The 21822-nt window shown below is 33.1% G+C and overlaps 1 protein-coding gene across 1 annotated transcript; it reads left to right on the top strand.

The window, feature by feature from the left end:
• Positions 1-19447: 19447 nt before the first annotated feature.
• LOC140694163 (heat shock transcription factor, Y-linked-like) lies at positions 19448-21348 on the top strand. The gene is made up of 2 exons (XM_072957566.1): positions 19448-19724; positions 20539-21348. Exons 1-2 carry the CDS (start codon positions 19557-19559, stop codon positions 21229-21231), a joined length of 861 nt encoding a protein of 286 aa, XP_072813667.1. The 5' UTR covers positions 19448-19556; the 3' UTR covers positions 21232-21348.
• The last annotated feature ends 474 nt before the right edge of the window (positions 21349-21822 follow it).

Raw genomic sequence — 21822 nt, 5'->3', positions numbered from 1 at the left:
GCACATATCTAGAAATGTTACCATTAAATTTAGGTCATCCTATTTGTTGTCACGTAACTGCTCATAGTGCTTTCATAATCTTTTTTTGTATATCTGTAATATCAGATGTTATATCTACTATTTCATTTGTTACTTTGTTTTGGTCCACTCTGTGTATTCCTTGATAAGCCTGGCTAAATGCTTACCAGTTTGTTAATATTTTTAAGAAAAAAAAAGCTCATGATTTTAGGAATTTTAACTTATTTAGATTTATATTTCATTTATTTTCAACCTACTAATTAAAGGTTTCTCATTCAAATGCCTTTGGGATTTGTTCTTATTTCTAGTTATTTTGGGTGGTATAAATGATTCTTTTTGTGAGGTTTTTCTTTTTCCTTGTAGAAGGCCATAATCATTCTAAACTTCCCTCTTAGATTTGTCTTTGCTGAATCCCATACATTTTATGAAGCTGTGTTTTCATTGTACTTTGTCTCTAGGTATGATTTTATTCCATCTTTAATTTCATCATTGACCTTGTTTTATTTTATTTTTTTAAAGGATGTGGTTTCGTTGAATATTTGTGCTTTTTCTGTTCTTTCTAGAGTTGATGCATTGTTTCATACTTATGTGTATGGAAAAATACTTGCTGTAATCTATATTTGCTTAAAGTTCCTGAGGCACTTTTCATGACATAATTTATGGTTAATTCCATTAATAACATCCTGTGCTCACTTGAAAAGTTTATGTGTTCTGCTTTTCTGTTGCAGTGTCTAATAACCCAGTTAGTTTCTAATGATCTAATATATTATTAAGACCTCTATTTCCTTACAGATATTCTTTCTGGATGATCTGACTACCAGAATAGTGAGGTGTTAAATTCATTTACTATTATTCTTTAATAATCAATTAATTCCTTCATGTCTACTAATATTTCTTTTTATACTTAGGATCTATGGTGTTGGGTCCATATATAATTTAATGAATTTAATAACCTATTTTAATATGGATCTCTTTACCTTTATATCATCTCATATGTATCTTTCATTGTGGCCCTTATTTTGAAACATATGTTGTATGAGTCGAGCATTGCAATCTGCACTTTCTTATCATTTCCATGAAGTATCTCTTCCAGCAACTCCCACTCTGTGTTTATCTTCCACCATAAAGTGAGACTTTTTCGGGGTTGAGGCCAAGATGGTGGAGTAGAAGGATGCTCGATACTCACCCTTTTCCACAAATGCACTGAGACTCACATCCACAGACCCACTCAGCTAACCAGAGAACATGCAGAACTCTGACAGAACATTGTCCTCTTCAATAGGTTAAGATGCGTAAAATCTGGTAGGAGAAAAGGAAGTAAGACAGAACAAAAGGCAAAACAGAGTGGGGCAGGTCCCACAGGGAGGGAGCTGCAAAGATGGACTGGCGCTCATTCACTAGGTCTCCCCTCTCCAACTGAGTGTTTGGCAGGACGGAGGGGGAGCCTCCAAGGCTTGGATCTGTACAGAGTATAAGTTGACTGACAGAACTACATTAAACAGTCACAGACACACACCCCAAAATGCAACCCAGAAGCTGGGGGCAGGGCCATGCTGCACGAGCTGGGTGGAAGATGGGAATTGCTAAACTGAGGTAGTCCTGGGGAATGGAGGGTGCTGTGTGCCATTGCTGTGGGTGTACAGGGCAGAACAACCTGGGCCCTCCATAAAACAACAGGGCAGATTTGCCCTGTGGGTGGAAGGGTGCATTTCCCATCTCTGAAAATCCACAAAAGTTTCTAGGTGAATAGAGCTAGGGCTCAGACACAGCCACCATACCCTCTGGTGCTTTGCATCCAGGCAGCAGCAGGGGCAAAATCTGCATCCACGTCTAAGGACTTAGCAGCCTTAAGGGCCAGATGGAGACTTCTCTACAGCCTGAGACAGATAGGATCCTTCTGTCCTGGTCCCTCAGAGAACTTGCTTCACCAAGACAAACAAGGAGCTGGATTTTGGGCCAGACCAGGGACAGGGCTATTCCCCAGTCTTGCCTGAGTCCACTTCTGGTGTGCAAACCCGAGTCGGACTGTACAGTGGCACAGAGCAGCGGAGTGACTGGCACCCTGAGGGGTCAAGTTGCTCCCAAATTTTCTGCTGGAATGCAGTCCCTGACTATGGTGCTAGGAGAGGCATGCTGCCCACTCCTGCCTGGTCAGCCTGCAACATCTGACTGCAGCATCAAGCAGGGCAGTGACAAGCCAGCCTAGTGTAAATAGATCTGCTTCGGATGCAGTGTTTGGGGCAGGAGTGATCTGTTGCTAACAGGCACTGGGAGCAGCGCAGTTGAGGGCTTCAATGGAGGGCCTCTGAAAACAGGAAGATGAGCTTCCAAAACAGGATGAATACAGAAAGACTTCACATTAAATGTACACAGTGTCCAGGAGGACAAAGACCACCCCCTTGTTTTAATCTGTTTTTACCTGTTCCACTTTCTCTTACCCTAAAATTTTTACTTCTTAGGCAATTATATGTACCCCTAGTTTCATCCCTTAGAAATATTTTAAATATATTTTTATTAATATTATTTTTCAAAACTCTGCTTCAACTTGCTCTTCAATTATGAATTATACAATATCTTCAAACACTTATTTCCCCCTTCTTTAAAATTCTTTGTCTCTCTCTCTCATTTTTCTCTTTTCTAAGTTGTATTACTACATAGACACTATGTAGAGAAACTCCTTTAGGATCACAGTAGATAACTGATACTCCATAAACCACAGTGCCAGAGAGGAAGGAGCAAGATGAAGAAGCAGAGAAACCATTCCCAATTAAAAGAACAAGAGAAATCCCCTGAAAGAATGATTAGTGAAATAGAAATCAATAGCCTACTTGATCAAGATTTTAAAAAAGTAATGATCAAATTACTGAAGGAAATAAAAGATAGTGTTTAGAGATATAAATATGTTAAAAATGAAATGGAAGCTATAAAGAAGAGCCGAGTACAATAGGTAAACTCATTGACTTAGATAAGGAATGATCTAAAGGCTTCGCAAAGCTGACTAGATAATACAGAGGAATGAATTAGTGACTCAGAAGACAGTACAATAGAAATCACCCAATCAGAAGAGCTACAAGAGAAACAGCAAGAAACAAATGAGTAAAGCATAAGGGACCTATAGGATAATAGAAGGCATGCCAAACTTGGCATGATAGAATTTCCAGAAAGGGAGGAATGATCAAAGGGGATTGCAAAGGTGTTTGAAGAAATCATGACTGAGAGCTTCCCAAATTTAAAGATGGAATCAGATATCCAAGTACAGGAAGCTCAGAGTGTCCCAAACAGGAAGAACCCAAATACTCCCACAACATTACATATACTTAAGATGGCCAGAGTCAAGGATAAAGAAATGATACTAAAGGAAGCAAGAAAATATCAAATAGTGAGTTACAAGGGAATCCCCATAAGGCTCCCAGCTGATTTCACTGCACAAATACAACAGGACATAAGGTAGTGGCAAGATATATTCAGAGTCTTGAATGAAAAAAATGATATAACCTAGGATAATTTAATCAAAAAGCTATACTTAATGGTAGAAGTAGACATAAAGGATTTCACAGACAAGAAAACTCTACAAGAGTATAGCAACACTAGACACATTCTTAAGGATATATTGAAAGGTCTACTCTAAAAAGAAAAGCAGCAGGATGCTATAGAAATGTGAATCTCACAGCTGGAAAGGTAATAACTCATGAATTATAAATTTAAATAAACACAAAATTTTAAAACAAGACATACAAATCATTGAAAGTGGGAGAGGGAGGCAGGAAAATAGAGAATTTTTTTGTCTTTCTTTTTAAAATTTTTTGTTCTCGGTAGAATAGGTTTGAGATCTAGTTACTATCAGTTTAATAAAAGCAGTTATAATAATGGACTAAAAGACTAATATAAAAGGGTAACAACAAGACAACAACTTATCTGGGTGTCAGTAAACTAAATAAATTTCATGATAATTAAAAGGAGAATGATGAAACCATAAAAGGAAGATGAAATGAACAAAGAGGAAATACCAAATCAACCACAAGGATAAGGTCAAAATGGCAATAAACACAAACATATCAATTATTGTAAATGTTAATGGACTAAACGCTCCAGTCAAAATTCATAGAGTAGCAGGCTGAATAATAAAACAAGAAACTTCAATATGCTGTATACAAGAGACCCACTTATGGGAGAAGAACACATATAGATTGAGAGAGAAAGAATTGAAAAGGGATTCCATACAAATGGAAAAGCCAAAAAGGCAGGTGTTGCAGTACTGATTTCTGGTAAAGGAGACTTTAAAACAAAGACCATAAAGAAAGATAAAGGAGGACATTTGATGATTGAAGGAGTGATACAAGATGAGGATAGATAAGTCGTTAATTCATTTGCACCAAATAGAGGAGCACCTAAGTACATAAAATAATTACTAACAGATATAAATGGGGATAGTGATGGGTATCTAATCATGGTGATTTCAACACAGCATTAACATAAATGGACAGATCATTGAGACAGAAAATACATTTGGCAACAGAGAAGTTAAATAATACAATAGAAATATTATATTTGGTGGATATTTTCAGAGCATTGCACCCCCCACAAAATAGTATATACATTCTTTCCAAGTGCACATGGGAAATTTACCAGGTTTCATGATATAGTTGGGCAAAAAAGAAACCTCAGCTATTTTAAGAAGTTAGAAATTACCTCAAGAAACTTTACTGACCACAGTACCATGAAGCTAGAAATCAACAAAAGAGAAACAAAGGAGAACAAAAGGAAAACATGGAGATTAAAATATATGTTATTAAAAAACAAACGGGTCAATGAAGAAATCATAGCTGAAATGGAAAATTACCTTGAGACAAAAGAACATGAATGCAAATTGAAACAAAATTTATGGGACACATCAAAAGCAGTGCTGAGAGGGGAGTTTATAGCGATACAGGCCTTCCTCAAAAAAGAAGAACAGTCACATATAAACAATTTAACCCACAAGCAGAATGAACTAGAAAAAGAAGAACAATAAACCCCAAAAGGCAGCAGAAGGAAGGAAATCATAAATATTGGATAACAAATAAATATAATAGAGATTGAAAAAACCATAGGAAAAAAATCACCAACTGCAAAGCTGGTTTTAAATACAAGTAAGTTAAACCGAAAATCCTGTGGCCAAACTCAAAAAGAAGAAAAGAGAGAGAGCACAAATTAACAAAATAAGATAGGAGAATGGAAAAATTACAGCAAATAAAATAGAAATGGGTAATTTCATATGAGAATATTATGAAAATTTTATGGAAACAAACTGGATAACCTAGAGGAGATGGACAATTTTCTGGAAACATACTGTCCACCAAGAATGAATCAAGAAGAAACTGACCCCTTGAACAAGCAGAGCACCAGAAATTAAATCAAAAGAGCAATATAAAACCTTCCTACAAATAACAGTATAGAACCAGACGGATTCAATGTGGAATTCTACAAAACATACAAAGAAGAACTCATACCAGTGCTTCTCAAACTCTTCCAGAAGATTGAAAAGGAAGAAATACTCCTAAAGTCATTCTATGAAGCCACAATCACCCTGATACCAGGCAAAGACACTACCAAACAAGAGAATCATAGGCCAATATCACTGATGAACACAGACGCCAAAATCCTTAATGAAATAGAATCAAATAGAATCCAAACACAGAAAAAAGGTTATACTTCATGACCAAGTGGAGATCATGCCAGTGACAAAGGGGTGGTTCAACCTATAAAAGTCAATCAATGTAATACAGCACATGAAGAAGAGAAAGGACCAAAACAACAGGATCATCTCAATAGATGCAGAAAAGCATTTGATAAAATTAACACCCACGTATGATAAAAACTCTCACCAAATTGGGCATAGAGGGAACATAACTCAGCATCATGAAAGCTGTAGATAACTAAACAACAGCTAGCATAGTACTCAATGGTGAGTAAGTTAAAACCTTCCCACTAAAATCTGGGACAAGAGAAGGATGCGCACTATCTCCACTCCAACTCAAGATAGTCTTGGAAGTCCAAGCAACAGAAATCAAACAAGAGAGAGAAGTGAAAGAGATGAAAATAGGAAAGGAAAAATTAAAAGTCTTACTATATGCAGAAAATATGTTACTATATATGGAAAACCCTGCAAGATCCAGATAAAAACTACTAAAGCTGATCAAAGAATTCAGCAAGGTAGCAGGTTACAATATTAAGATTCAAAAATCAGTGACATTTCTTTATGTTAACGATTCAGATAATACTATAGAGCTACAGTCAAAATGACAGCACTGAATCGGTAGGAAAACATACATATAGGCCAATGGAACAGAATAGAGAGCCTAGAAATGAACCCACAAACTTTTGGTGAATTAATCTTCAACAAAGGGGGCAAGAAAATACAATGGAAGAGAGACAGACACTTCAGCAACTGGTGTTGGGAAACCTGGACAGCAGCATGTAAATCAATGAAGCTAGAGCACTCCCAATGAAGCTAGAACACCACACACAACAATATAATCAGAATGGATCAAAGACTTAAACATAAGTCAAGATACAATAAACCTCCAAGAGGAAAATATAGGCAAAATATTATCTGACATATGTCTCGAAATTTTCTCGTAGCAGAAATATAAGAAGGAAAAAACAAATGAGACCTAATGAAACTAACAAGCTTCTACACAGTAAAGAAACTGGAAGTAAAACAAAAGGACAATCTACAGAATGGGAAAATAATTTGCATATGAAATCGACAAAGGCTTGATCTTCAGAGTATGTAAGCAGTGCATCCAACTGAATAAGAAAAAATAAACAACCCAATCCAAAAATGGGAAGAAAACCTAAAAAAGTGATTCTCATTGGAAGGCATACAAATGATCAAAAGGCACATCAGAAAATGCTCAATATCACTGATGATCAGAGAAATGCAAATCAAAACTATAGTGAGGTATCACCTCACACCCGTCAGAATGGCCATCATTCAAAAATCCACAAATGACAAATGCTGGAGAGGCTATGGATAAAAGGGAACCTTGCTTCACTGCTGGTGGCAATGCAGTTTGGTGAAGCCACTGTGGAAAACAGGATGGAGATTCTTCATAAGCCTAGGAGTAGACTTATCATATGCCCCAGGATTCCCGTACCTGGCCATAAATCCAGAAGGAACCATACTTCAGGATGACACCTGCACACCAATGTTCATAGCCAGAACTATTTACAATAGCCAAGACATGGAAACAGCCTAAATATCCATCAACAGTTGACTGGATAAAAAGAGGTGGTATATTTATACAATGGAATACTAGTCAGCCATATAAACCAACAACATAACGCCATTTTCAGCAACATGGCTGCTCCTGGAGAAAATCAGTCTAAGTGAAGTAAGCCAGAAAGAGAAAGAAAAATACCATATGAGATGGCTCATCAGTGGAATCTAAAAACAAAACAAAACAAAACAAATATTGCACAAATACAAAACAGAAATAGACTCGCAGACATAGAATACAAAGTTTTGGTTGCCATGTTGCGGGAGGTGGGAAGAGACAGACTGGGAGGTCAAAATTGTAGAATAGATAAACAGGATTCTACTGTACAGCATAGGGAATTTTATAAAAGTTCTTACAGCAGCTCAAAAATGAAAAAATGGGAAAAAAATATATATATGTTCATTATAACTGGAAAATTGTGCTCTATGATGGAATTGGATACAACTTTGTAAAATGAGTTCAAATCAATAAAAAAAGTGAAAAATAGAAAAAAAATCATCCTAAATATTACAGGTGTAAATATAAATCATAGAGAAATAAAACTCTGCTAAAGAGTAATAAAACCAACTATTTTGTTTTATGTTATCTTTTTGAGATAAGCAATTCAAAAAACCTCAAGCCAGGTGCATCATGAAGAAAATGTATATGCTCCAAAGAAATAAATTAAGAAATAAAAGATGAGAAATAACATTTGTTACCTCAGATATACAAAAAGGGGATCATTTTGTCAACACTTACATGCCAATCAACTGGGAAAATTAGAAGAAATAGACAAATGTCTAGAAAGAGACAGAGATAAGGAGAAACAAATAATTTGAACAAACTGTTTACTAGAAGAAAGACAGAATCTGCATTTAAAAAATTGTTGAATTGAAGTGCAGATATAAACAGCTCCCATGGAGAAGTGTACAAAATTACAAAGCAGAACTTATACTCTTCAAACTATTCAAACATAGTGAAGATGTGGGAAACTCCAAAATTATTTCTATGAAGCTTTCATCACCCTGATATCTAAACCAACAAAAAAAGTACGGGCAAAGGCAAATTGAAGCCATTATTTTTGATAGATTTACATGCAAAGATTCTACAAAATATTATTAGCAAACTAAATCCAGCAATACCTAAAATATATCATACACATTGATCAACTTGGATTCACTGCAGGGTCACAAGAGAGGTTCAACATACACAAATCAATCAGTTTGATACACCACATTAACAAAATAAAAAGAGAAAACTTCATGGTCATCTCAATAAATCCATTAAAACATTTCACAAAATTCAACATTTATTCATTAAGACAGCAACAACAGCAACAACAACAACAAGAACAACAGCAACAATGACAGAAACCTCTTAGCAAAGTAGGATTCATGAAATATATATCAACATATCTAAAGTCATTCATTAAAGACCCACTGACAGCATAATATGCAAAAGTGAATAACTGAATGCCAAATTAAGGAATAAGACAAGGATGCCCACTTTCACCATTTTTATTAAACACAGTATGGGTAGTTCTAGCAACAGTAATCACACAAGAAAAAATGTTATTCAAGTTAGATTGAATGAAGTAAAACTGTTCTTATTTTAGATGACATGATAATCTATATAGTGAACCCTAAACATTCTCCACACCAAAACAACTAAAACTAATAAAGACATTTAGCATAGTAGCATGATTCAAAATTAATATACAAAAACTGTCACATTTTTTACACAAACAATGAAATATAAGATTATTTTCTAAGATCCATAAGAAATCAGATCAAAAAATGAAAAACCTATGAAAAAACCAACATAATAAAATGAATAGGACACTGATAAAGAAATTTGAAGATGATGCAAGGAAATGGAAGTAAATCTCAAGGTCTTTGCTTAGAGGAATTAATATTGTTAAAATATACATACTACAAAAGATGTCTACAGATATAAATTGATTCAGATTGAAATACATGATATTTTCCACAGAACTAAAAACACTCCTATGATTTGTATGGAACTGCAAAAGAACCAGAACTGCAAAAGGAACAATGAGGAAAAAGAACAAAGTTGGAGGCATAACTTATAACCATCCCAGTTCTCAGACTATATTACAATAATACCGTAATCAAAACAGCACAATGCTGGAAAAGAACCAAACAACTATATAACTTGAATGTAACACAGAGGCAGTAATAAAACATCACACTTATGGTTAACAAAACTATGATAAAGGAAACAAAAATATACAATGCTGAAAAGACAGTCTTCAGCAAGAGATGTTGAGAAAGCTAAACAGCTACATGTAAATCAATGAAATTAGAACACTCCCTCACACTGTACAAAAATGAACTCAAAATGATTTAAATATCTGAATATAATACATGACACAATAAAAATCCTGGAAACTAACATAAGCAAAACAAGAGATAAATTGTAGCAAAATTTTCTTATGTCTGTCTCCCAAGATGAAAACAATAAAAACAAAATAAACAAATAGGTCCTAATTAAATATAAAAGCTTCTACACAGCAAAATAACAAAATGAAATGATGAAATTCCAAATGAGGAAACAATGCATCAACAAGAGGCTAATTTCTAAAATACACACATTGTTCATAAAACTCCATTTCAAAAATCTACAAACAACTCAGAGGGAAAATGAGCCGATGACAATTCTCTAAAGAAGACACACAGATGACAAACAGGAAAAGAAAAACATGCTCACATTGCTAATCATTATACAAAGGCAAGACAAAAATAAAATAATGTTTTACTTCACACTATTGAGAAGGACTGTCATTCAAATGTCTACAAATAATAAAGAATGGGTGGTTGTGGAGAAAATGGGACTCTCCAACGCTGCTGGTGAGAATGAAAATTGGTGAAACCACTTTGGATCCAGTATGGAAATTCCTTCAAATAATAAAATTAGACCTTTCATATGACCCAGCAGTACCACTCCTGGGCATATAAAACATAAATCCTGAAAACAAAGAATCCTAGAGTAAAACATAAGAAGTACACTCTGACATTGGACTTAAAATGATTCTTCATATGACTCCTCTGAGAAGGGAAGCAGAAACAAAACTAACAAAATATGATTGTATCACTCTAAAGAGATTTACACTGCTGAAGAAATGATCAATAAAATGAAAAGTCAACAAACACAATGGGAGAATATATTTGTAATTTATATTTTCGAATCTAGTGTTAATATCCAAAATATATGGCAAACTCTTTCCCCACAACAACAACAAAAAAGACCAAATAATCCAATTAAAAAAAAATCCAAAGGAACTGAAAAGATAGATCTGAATCAATTTTCTGTAGAAAACATACAGTTGGCTAAATGACACATGAAAATATTTTCAGAGTTATAAATTATTAGGAAAGTCATAAACCAAAAATGAGACAAGACTTCACAATTGTCAGAAGGCTCTCATAAAATAGAAAACAAATAGATATTGGTGAGATTGTGGAGAAAAAAGAAAAGCGTGGACATTGTTGATAGGAATGCAAAGTATTGATTCCATTGCATATATACATCAAATTTTCTTCATCCAGTTTTCTGTCAAGGGATTTTGGGTTCGTAGGCCCCTGTCTGAAGGCTCTAGAGATTAAGCCCATGGGCTGAACTGATAAACAAGCTGTGAGGAATGTCGCATATCCAGGCTGGATAAGAAATGGCCTACTCAATGTATCCAGTATGAATGGCTGGATATCATATTCTGGGTAAGATTCTCAGAGGAGGACAACCTAAGACAGGCATAGCTGGCTGGATAAGAGATGGCCTACTTAATGTAGTTCCATGATGAACTTTAAAACAATCCTGGATCAATTAACATCCTGTGCTTACTGCAGGAGCTTGGGGACATAAATAGCTTAATATTATTATCATTCTTATAACTTAGATGATATGTGAGGCATTGTGCATGTCCTATATAAAGCCTTCTTCTAAGAATCAGTAAACAGAGAACTGCTTCGTTTCTCTCCACACAGTGTTTGTGTGTTTATGATATCTTGCCACTGACAGGGTTAATTTAATTTGATGGAATTAAGTTAAAATTATGTTGCATTATATACAATACACTTTCTGCACTTATTGAGAAGATTATGTAAATTTTACTTCTCATTCTATTAGTGTGGCATTTTACCTTTATTGATTTGAATATTTTGAAGTATCCTTAAATCCAGGGATTAATCCCTTTACTCATGTATGTGTATTATATTTTAAATGTGATGTTGAATTCATTTTGCTTGAGTTTTGTTGAGAATTTTGGCACATATGTACATCAGGTATAATATTCAATATTTTGCATATAATGTCCTTTCTATCATTGTTATGCAAATAAATCTGGCTTCATAAAACATGTTTGGAATCTTTCAGACCCTTCAGCTTCTTGGAAGATTTGGGGAAGAAATGGTAAAAAAATTTTTTTGAAGTGTATGAAATAATTCACCAGTAAATTCGTCATGAAAATATTTTCTGGTTTGGGAAGTTTGGATTATTATTTACTCCTTCACACTTTTGCTCTATTTAACTTTCATATTTCTTCTTGATTCAATATTGGAAGACATATGTTACTGGGAATTTGTCTTTTGTTCTAAGTCATTCAAATCGTTGTCTACTGGTAATTTCTTATGATGCTTTGCATCTCTAAAACATCGGTGGTAATATCTTCTCTTTTATTTCTAATTTTATTTGAGTCTTTATTTTCTTAGCCAACCTAAACGTTTGTTCACTTTATGTTTAAAAGAAACAGACTTTGGTATTTATTTTTATCTTTTCAATTGTTTCTCTTGTTATTTGCCTTACTATCATTCACTCAATTCTCTTCTTTATTCTTTCTGTTTTCCCCTAGAATTTGTGGTGAAAAGTTAAGTAGTGTGAATCTTTGTATTTCATTTATTACTAAATATTTTTTATTTAGATATTATTTATTTATTTATTTACATATTTATTCATTTATTTATCATTGAAATACTGCCAGTTAAAATGTGTCAATCTGTGGTGTATAGCACATTGTTCCCGTACATGCATACATTTGTGTACCTAATAAATGTTACTTCACGATATTTAACTTACTTTCCTGTGTCATACAAAAGAAATTTTAAAAAAATCTATTTTTGTATATAGTGGATAACATGTATAATTCTAAAGCTCCCAAATATATACTCTCACAGCCCCTTTCCGCAGTAATCATAAAATTGTTTAGTAGGTCTGAGTGTGTGCTTAAATTTTGTAGATTAAATCATTGTGTTCTCATCCAAATTTTTTTTTAAGCTTCCACATATGTCATGTCATGTGTTATTTTTCTTTCTCTTTCTGGCTTACTTCAATTAGAATGACACTTTTTGGGGACATCCATTTTGCTGCAAATGTCATTGTTTTATCATTTTTTATTGGAGAATATTATTCCATTGTGTAAATATGGCATAACTTCTGAATTATGTCATCTGTTGTTGGACAATTAGGTTGCTTCCATGTCATGGCTGTTGTATATAGCACTGGTAAGAACATTGGGGCTCAGGTGACATTTTGAATTAGATTTCTCTTTGATATATACACAGAATTGTGATTGCTGTATCATATGTTGTCTATTTTTATTCTTTTGAGTAATCCCCATCCTGTGTTCCACAATGACTGCACCAAACTACATTCCTTCCATCAGTGTAGGAGAGTTAATTTTCTCCAAAGATTCCCCAGAGTTTATTGTTTGTGGATTTTGAATGATGGCCATTGTGACTATTGTGAGGTGATTCTTCATTATAGTTTTAAATTGCCCTCCTCTAATAATGATAGTGAGCAATTTTTTTCATATATCTGTGTGGCATTTGTATGTCTCTATTGGAGAATTACTTGTTTAGGGCTTCTGCCCTTTTTCTGATTGAGTTTCTTGTTTTTTTATTATTATTATTAGGTTGTATGAAGTCTTTATATTATGGAAATTAAGACTTTGTCAGTTGCATCATTTCTAAATATTTTCTTTAATCCTGTAGGTTGTCATTTTGCTTTGTTTATGATCCCCTTTGCTGTGTGAAACTTATAGGTTTAATTAGGTCCCATTTATTAATTTTGCTCTCACATCCATTACCTGGGTAGGCTGTTCTAGGAGATCATTGCTGAGATTTATCTCAGAGTATTTTGCCTGTTTACTTCTTGGAGATTTACTGTGTCTTGCCTTACATTTAAGTCTTCAAGCCATTTTGAGTTTTTTCTTGTGTATGGAGTGAAGGAGTGTTCTAACTCCATTGCTCTGTATGCTGCTATCCAGTTTTCCCAACAGCATTTGGTGAAGAGATGTTCTTTCCTCTGTCATATTCTTGGCTACTCTGTCAAAGATTAATTCAACATAGGCTTGTAGATTTATTCCTAGGCCCTGTATTCTGTTCCATTGCTCCATATGCCTGTTTCTGTACCAATATCCTGCCATTTTGATTATTGTAGCTCTGCTATAGTGTATGGAGACCTGGTGCTTTTTTCCTCCATCGTCTTCCATTTTTTTGAATATTGCTTTGCAAATTATGGATCTTTTATGAGTCTGTGTAAATCTTAGGATCATATGGTTCAGTCATAAAAAGGAATGTTTTCATAATTTGATAGGGAATCACATTAAGTCTGTTGATTACCTTGGGCAGTATGGCCATTTTAACAATTTTGTTTCTTCCAATACACTTTCATTGGGTATCTTTTCAGTTCTTCAAATCTTTTTTGATTTCCTCAATCAATGTTTTCTAGTTGTCCATGTATAAGATATTCACCTCCTTTGTCATATTTATTCTTAGGCATTTAATAGTTTTGAGTGCAGTTATAAAAGCGCTTATTTCTATAATTTGTTTTCCTGTTGATTGAATTTTAGTGTAAATAAATGCAATTGGTTTTTGTACATTACTCTGGGTACCTTGCCCAGTACCTTTTTTAGCCTATGTAGATTTTTGTGAAAATTTAACAGTTTTCTATATATAGTGTCATGTCTGCATATCGTGGCAATTTTACCTCTTCTTTTCCAGTCTGAATCCTTTTGTTTCTTTTTCTTGCCTGATCGTTGTGGCTACAACTTCTGAGACTATATTGAATTGAAATTGTGAGAATGGGCAACCTTGTCTTGTCTCAGGTTTTGTGGGAAGGGTTTCAGTTTTTCACCATTGAGTATTTTGCTAGCTATAAGTTGGTCATAAATAGCTTTCATTATGTTGAGATATGGTCCCTCTATGCCCACTGTGATAAGAACTTTTATTGCAAATAGGTGTTAAATATTATCAAATGCTTTTTCTGTATCTACTGAGATGATCATGTGTTTTTTTGTCCTGTTTTGTTGATATGGTGTATCACAATTGATTGATTGATTTGCATATGTTCAACCATCCTTGTGTTCCTGGTATGAACCTAAATTGACCATGGTGTATAATCATTTTTTACATGCAGTTGGATTCTGTTTGTTAATAATTTCTTAAAGAATTTTACATCTATGTTTATAAATGATATTGGCCTATTGTTGTCTTTGGGGTAGTGTCTTTGTCTGGTTTTGATATCAGGTTGGTGTTGCCCTTATGGTGTGAGATTGGGAGTACTCTCTTCATATCAAGCTTTTGGAAAAGTTTGAGGAGGACTGGTATGGATTTTTCTTTGAATGTTTGATCAATTTCCCCTGTGAATCTATTTGGTTCTGAATTTTGTTTGCAGAGATTTTTTATTGTATTGATAATTGTATTCCATTTCTGGTGATCTGTCTGTCCAAATGGTCAATATTTTCTTAATGCAAAAATGGTGGGCTGAATGTTTCCAGAAACTTCTACATTTCTTCCTGGTTTTCCAGTTTGTTTCCATATAATTGGTCATGGTAGTCCCTTATGATATTTTGCAAATTTTTGTACTCTTTGTGGTTTCTCCATTGTCATTTCTTATGATACTTGTGTTCTCTCTCTATTCTTGTTGATGTGTCTCTCCTGAGTTTTGTCAATTTTGTTTACTATTTCAAAAAATGTTTTGATTTTTTTCTATATTTTAAACTCTAATTCAATTCTTTCTTTCTTAATCATAATTATTTCCCTCTTTCTGCTGACTTTTGGTTTTGTTTGCTCTTCTTTCATGATTAGTGTACATAGAACATTAGATTATTTATTTGAAATTGCTCTTCTACTTTGTGGAGGGCCTTGTTCCTATGAACTTCCCTGTTAAGCCTGCTTTATCTGTATTCCATAAACTTTGCATAGGGCTTTGTCAAATTTCTTGATATATTTTTAATTTCTTATTCTACTTCTTCACTTCCCCTACTTGTTTTTGTACCATGTTGTTTAATCTACATGCTGTCATTTTTTCTCCCTGTTTTTCTGTGATATTTTTTTTGTTTCATGGTATTATACTCAGAAAGGATGGTTGAAATAAATTTTATCTTCTTAAAATTTTTGAGGCTTCTTCAGTGCCTGAGTACATAATCTTTCCTAGAAAATGTTCCATGGGCACTGGAAATGAATATATATTCTGTTTTGGGGAGAAGTAGTGTTTTGAAAATATCAACCAACTACAAATAGTTCATCGTATCTTTTAGTATCTTTGTTCCATTATTAATATTCTGTCTGAAAGACCTGTCTAGTGATGGTAATGGAGAGTTAGAGTCTCCTACTGTGATTGTGTTCCCTCTGATTTCTCCCTTTTTATCTATTAATATTTTCTTTATGTATTAAGGTGCTCTTATATTGAGTGCATATATCTTAATGAGTATAATACCCTCATTTTGTATTGATCCTTTAATTATTATACCATGCCCTTGTTTATCTTTCTCTATGGCCTTTCATGTAAAGTCCATTTTGTGTGACGTCAGTACTGATAGTCTTGCTTTCTTGTCATGTCCATTTGCATGGAATATATTTTTCCATCTTCTGACTTTCAATTGATGTGTTTTCCTCTTACTAAAGTGGGTCTCTTGTATGCTTCATAATGTAGTGTCTTGTTATATTATCCCATCTGACAATATATATCTTTTGATCAAAGCACTTAGTCTATTAACAATTGTGATTATTATTGAAAGACTGCTGTTTATTTCCATTTTGAACTTCATTTCCCAGTTGATTTTCTATTTCCCTTTTGTTCATTTCTTTTTCTTTTTGTGGCTTTATAAGTTTTCTTTAATATCTTGGTTTCTTTTTGGCTTTGTTGCTTCATTGTAAGCTTTTGACTTATGGTTATCCTCTTTTGTATGTATATTGACCCGTTAATATATCTGTTAATTTTGACTGATAGTAATGCAAACTCTAACCCCTCCTACAGAGAAGAGAAACAAGAAGAAAATACTCTCTATTGTCCTGTTTCAATATCTGACCCTTAAAAATTATGATGTCTTGTTTTACAACATCATGTATATTCTATTTTATGTCATGGTATCTATTGCCTTTCTAATGATGACTTTCTCCTTTCTATAGCATTCTGCCTCTTTTCTTTAGAGTAGATCATTCATTATATCATTTCTGTTGATAAATTCTTTTAGTATTTGGTATTATGGAAGTTATTAATCCCTCATTCTATTCTAAAGCATAGTCTTGCTTGATAAATTATATTAGATTACAGCTTTCTTTAATTCAGGACTTTGAATATGTCTTGCCAATGCCTTCTGCCTGTTGTATTTGTGTAGGAAACGAGTTTACAAATATAATGTATATAATTATAAATATAAGTAAAGAATACCTAGAAATCAAGTTAATAAATAAGATGAAAACCTATACATTTAAAAATAGAAAACATTAATGAAAAAATTAAATCTGATCCAAAGAAAAGAAAAGATTTCTTATGTTAGTGATGTTAAACTATGTGGTTGAAATAAACATACTACACAAAGCAATCTACGTTTAGTGTGATTCATGTCAAAATACCCATGAGATTTTTCCATTAAATAGAACAAATAATTTCAAAATTTATATGTAACCATAAAGATCATGACTTGCCAAAGTAACCTTGAAAAATAGTATTAAATCTAATAGCGAAAAATACTGTGATGTTAAAGAGTCCTATAAAGCATTAGTAATTTAAACAACATAATACTGGATCAAAAACAGACACCAATCAATAGAAGAGAATAGAGCAACGAGATATAATCCCTCACACATATGATCAATTAACCTATGAATAAAGAAGGAAGAGTATAAAATGAAGAAAAAACATTGTCCTCAGTTAGTGCTGGGGAGATTGAACATGTGAAATATAGATTAGAGTATTTCCTCACATTGTATACAATCTATGAGCACAGAATATCTTTTATTTATTTTGTTTACATATATTTCTTGCACCTTTAATTTATAGATCTATGTTTAGATCTTTTATTTCACTTATAAGTTTTATTTATATTTTATTCTTTTTGGTATAAGTGTACACACAATTGTTTTCCAATTTCTCTTTCTGATAATTTGTTGTTAGTATATAAAAATGGAACAGATACTTGTATATTGATTTTGTATTCTGCAAGTTTACTAAGTTTGTGGACTATTTCTAACAGTCACTGGAGGTGACAATGGAGTTTCCATCTATGTGTAATTATGTCATCTGTAAAAATTGTACTGCTTGTTTACAAGATGGATGTCCTTTATACTTTTTCTTGAGTAGTTTTTCAGGCTAGGACTTCTAGTAGTGTAATTTAGGACTTGTGAGAATGAGCTACTTTTTCGTATTACTGTGCTAGAGGAAAACCTTTCTGTATGTTAACATTGAACTTGATGTTAGTCATGGGTTTTTGATATATGGCTATTTTTATCTTTAGTTATATTCTATCTAGAGAGAATTTGTTAAGAATTTTTTTGTATACAAAAGTTAAGATCCGTTCTGTAAATATTTTCATACAATTTTTGAGATTGTCACTTTTGACTTCTCTGTTTTTAAGGGATGGTATCACATTTATTGATTTGTGTATGTTAAATAATATTTGTGAATCAGGACTAAATCATACTTAATTATAGTTTATAATACTTATAGTATGCAATGAATTTAGGTTGCTAATATTTATTTAGAATGGAATATACACATACTGAAGGAAAAATTTACATTGTAGCTTGAGTGTACATTTATTTATTCAAAAAATTTATCACTCATTTATAATTGGCTTATGTTTAATTGAATTTATTTCTAAATAAAGAATATAACTTTTGATAGAACTGGATTTACTACAGTTTACTGATACAGAACATAGCTATTATTTATGATTAGTGACCAAAACACTTGCCTTAAATTGCCGTATTATACTAACAATGCCAACTGTTTCAGGACTGGGAAACATATGGCTTCCTAAAATGCATTACGTGGTCTTTTCCACCCCAACCAACATACAATGTTATTTCTTTGTTTTTTGATTGTTTGTTTGCTCCTAAATGGAGTCACTGCATATAGAACCCAGTACCTTGTGCATAACTGTATTTATCAACATCATTTTGAAACACTTAACAGAAGACACAAGAGTATGGATTATAAAGATGACAAGAAAATGTATTCCTTCTTGGGACTGAAAAACCTCTGAGTGAAAGAATGGCAAAAATAAACATTTGTAAGTGTACAATAAGATTTTCTCTTGTGTAATTTTAAAGAAGAATATTAAATTACATTTGTTTTACTTATAGCACTGAATTAAAATTTAAAACCAAATTTCCCCCCTTGGGGATTTCCTAAATTTGATTGATTATTTTAATCTAATTTTAATTCATAATTATTTACCATTTATTTATAAACATACCAAATAAACTGATATTTATTCTGCTGATGTTTTGAATATAGAGCTACTTATTGTAAAGTACACAGAGAAATAACTACTTCCGTTTACAAATAAAATTTTCTTTCACTTTAATAACAAATGATAATGAAATTTTTATAACTTTTCTGTAAAGGTTTTACACAAATTTCACTTTAAATCCCAAAATTTTAAAATTACTTTATTTATTTTGGGCATATTTATACTCTGTTCACCAATCTGGTTTAAATTTATGTACAAAAGGAAGGAGATTGTTTTTATCTAATAAACCCCAAAATTAAATTATTTAAAAAGATTTTGTGGGGAAAATATTTGCACATCACACTATAAAAATAATCATCCTATATATTTCATTTTAACTGGATGAATGAGAAAGAAACACTGGCTGAATGTTACACTTGGGTTGCTAGGAGACCTGTCATTTTGTGATGTCACAGCCACTCAGGTTGAGAACCACTTTGATGGCCTAACAGTTTAACTGTGTAGGCCTGTCAAAGCAGCATTTTAAGCTGCCATGCTCAAAATCATGCAGATTAGAAAAGTAACTGTAGAAAAAGTTATTTGAGATGGCACATGTTTCTTCAGAAATTCAAGATGTGTCTCCTGAAAATGGACCAACTGGTTCAGGAAACTCCGGTAGATCTCTATTGTGTGATCAAACATTCTCTGGGGACTTGGACTTGACGTCTATTATTGAAGAAAATGCTTTTCAGACTTTGTCTGAAGAATCCTTGGTAAAAACACCATGTTACACACATTGTATCTCTGAACCAGAGGAAGATAATGAATTTCGTTCTCTGATATTTCCAAGAAAACTCTGGAAAATGTTTGGGAGTGACCAATTTAAATCCATCTGGTGGGATGATAATAGAACTTCCATAGTGATTGATGAAGATGTCTTTAAGAAGGAAGTTTTGGAAAGAAAGGCCCCTTTCAGAATATTTGAAACTGGAAGTATGAAGAGTTTAGTTAGACAGCTTAACTTTATGGGTTCAGTAAAGTGCGGCAGAATTTTCAAAAATCTGTATTTCTAGCAGACTTTCTGGCAGAAAAAAAGAAGTCTCTGTTTTAAGCAAGGTATACACAAATTTTAGTAACGACATGGTAACTCATGTACAAAATTTTATATTGTACTTCAATCTATGGTAATATAAATGTAAAGCTAGATTTTGAAAATTGTATAAAACTACAAAGCTAAAATTCTTTATTTTTTCTAAAAATGAGGACAGTGCCTTATCTATTAAGATAGTGAGAAACTTTCCTTGCAACTATGAATCTTATCAGAAATCTAAATAAATGTATTAAAGCTGCATTTCAAAAGTGACATTCATCGTTACTGCAAATGCTAAATTTTTAAATTTGATGACTATGCTATTTAAATATGTATTTTCCAAATAAGGAACTTTAAAATATCGTGAGCATTGTTCATATTTTGATGATATTATCTTTGCATAGTAAACGTGAAATCTGAGGTTTTAGAAGATAAGCTTATTGTAGTCTTTTATTTTGGTTTAAATTATTACTAAAATCTTTCTCATTTTATTGTAGCTGCAGTTCTACCATAATCCAAGTTTTAAACGAGGCTGTCCCCAGCTTTTAGTTAGAATAAAAAGAAGAGTTGTGATTAAAAATGCCTCTCTGGTATCTTTATTGTCTCAAGATTTCAACAAGAAGCACTTTAAAGGAGGGGGTAATTTTGGTAAACATAATTCTGATTTTGTGGCTTACACTAGTGGAGAAAGTGCATTTTTACCTTCTCCAAATTTAAACATGGCTCTAATAAGAAAGCCCTCTACTGGCCACGTAATTGGTGATACAAATACCCCGATCAGAGGTGATTTTTCTCCTCCATCATCAATGTCAGTTAGACCACCAGAACAAATTGCAGTGAATCAATGTGCTATTTTAAATCAGTTGACCACTGTCCACGGGCACTCTCAAAGCAGCTACACTGAAGCAAATGACCATGTTGTGAACTTCATTACAACTACAACTTGTACTTCTCAGTACAGCAGCTTGTCTCCCTTACAGAGCAATTATTTTGGACTGATGGTGGAGCCTTCTACTTTTCCAAATATATGTCACAACATTTCTGCCAATGAAGGTCGTTTATGTGAACTTCAATTAGGGAGAAACCCACGGATTCCAGTGACAGTGATTGCTGATACATCAGCTACTTCTCTTTCAAGGCCAACTCATCAGCCATCTTTAGTTTATGAACGTCATCCTAATTGCAACTGATCTACCAGAGGATTAACAGATTATGCAAGATAAGAAATATTAAAATTGATGATGGTAAATGTCGACAAATATCTGCAATTTTCTTATTTGAACAATAAACATAGAAGTGTACCTTAATATCCTTTTTTATTTAAAATAGAGTAAAGGGTTAAATGGGAGTCTAAGTTACCATTTAAAGAAAAAAAGAGATATTTGATTGATATGATCATTTGGTGGAATAATATGGGTGTAAATTTAAATAATTTCTGTGATGAATAAGACAAAATGGAATAATTTGGAAAAAAGTCTAAAATATGGAGAGAGGGAAAACTACTTAGTGTTTTCTGATTCATCCTGGAAAGTATTGAAAGTGTTAATTTTGGATATGTTGGAACAGGATATAAATGCAGGAACCAGCCCAGGGATCATGGTCTCTATTATATCATCCCTGGTATCATAAAAGTCACATGATGTAGTCTCAGATGGCACATTCAGCATGCGGTAAATTTTAGAAGTAATTTTATCTATATTCTTCTTTGTGCTGTTTTCAAAGCATTCCAATTGGTGTTTCCTTTCCTCCACTCAAGAGTCTACACTATATTTTCAAATAAA

This window comes from Vicugna pacos, unplaced genomic scaffold, assembly GCF_048564905.1.
Source record: "Vicugna pacos unplaced genomic scaffold, VicPac4 scaffold_20, whole genome shotgun sequence".
NCBI classification, from domain to species: Eukaryota; Metazoa; Chordata; class Mammalia; order Artiodactyla; family Camelidae; genus Vicugna; species Vicugna pacos.
The sequence above is the reverse complement of the archived record's forward strand: the minus strand, read 5'-3'. Positions and strand labels throughout refer to the sequence as shown.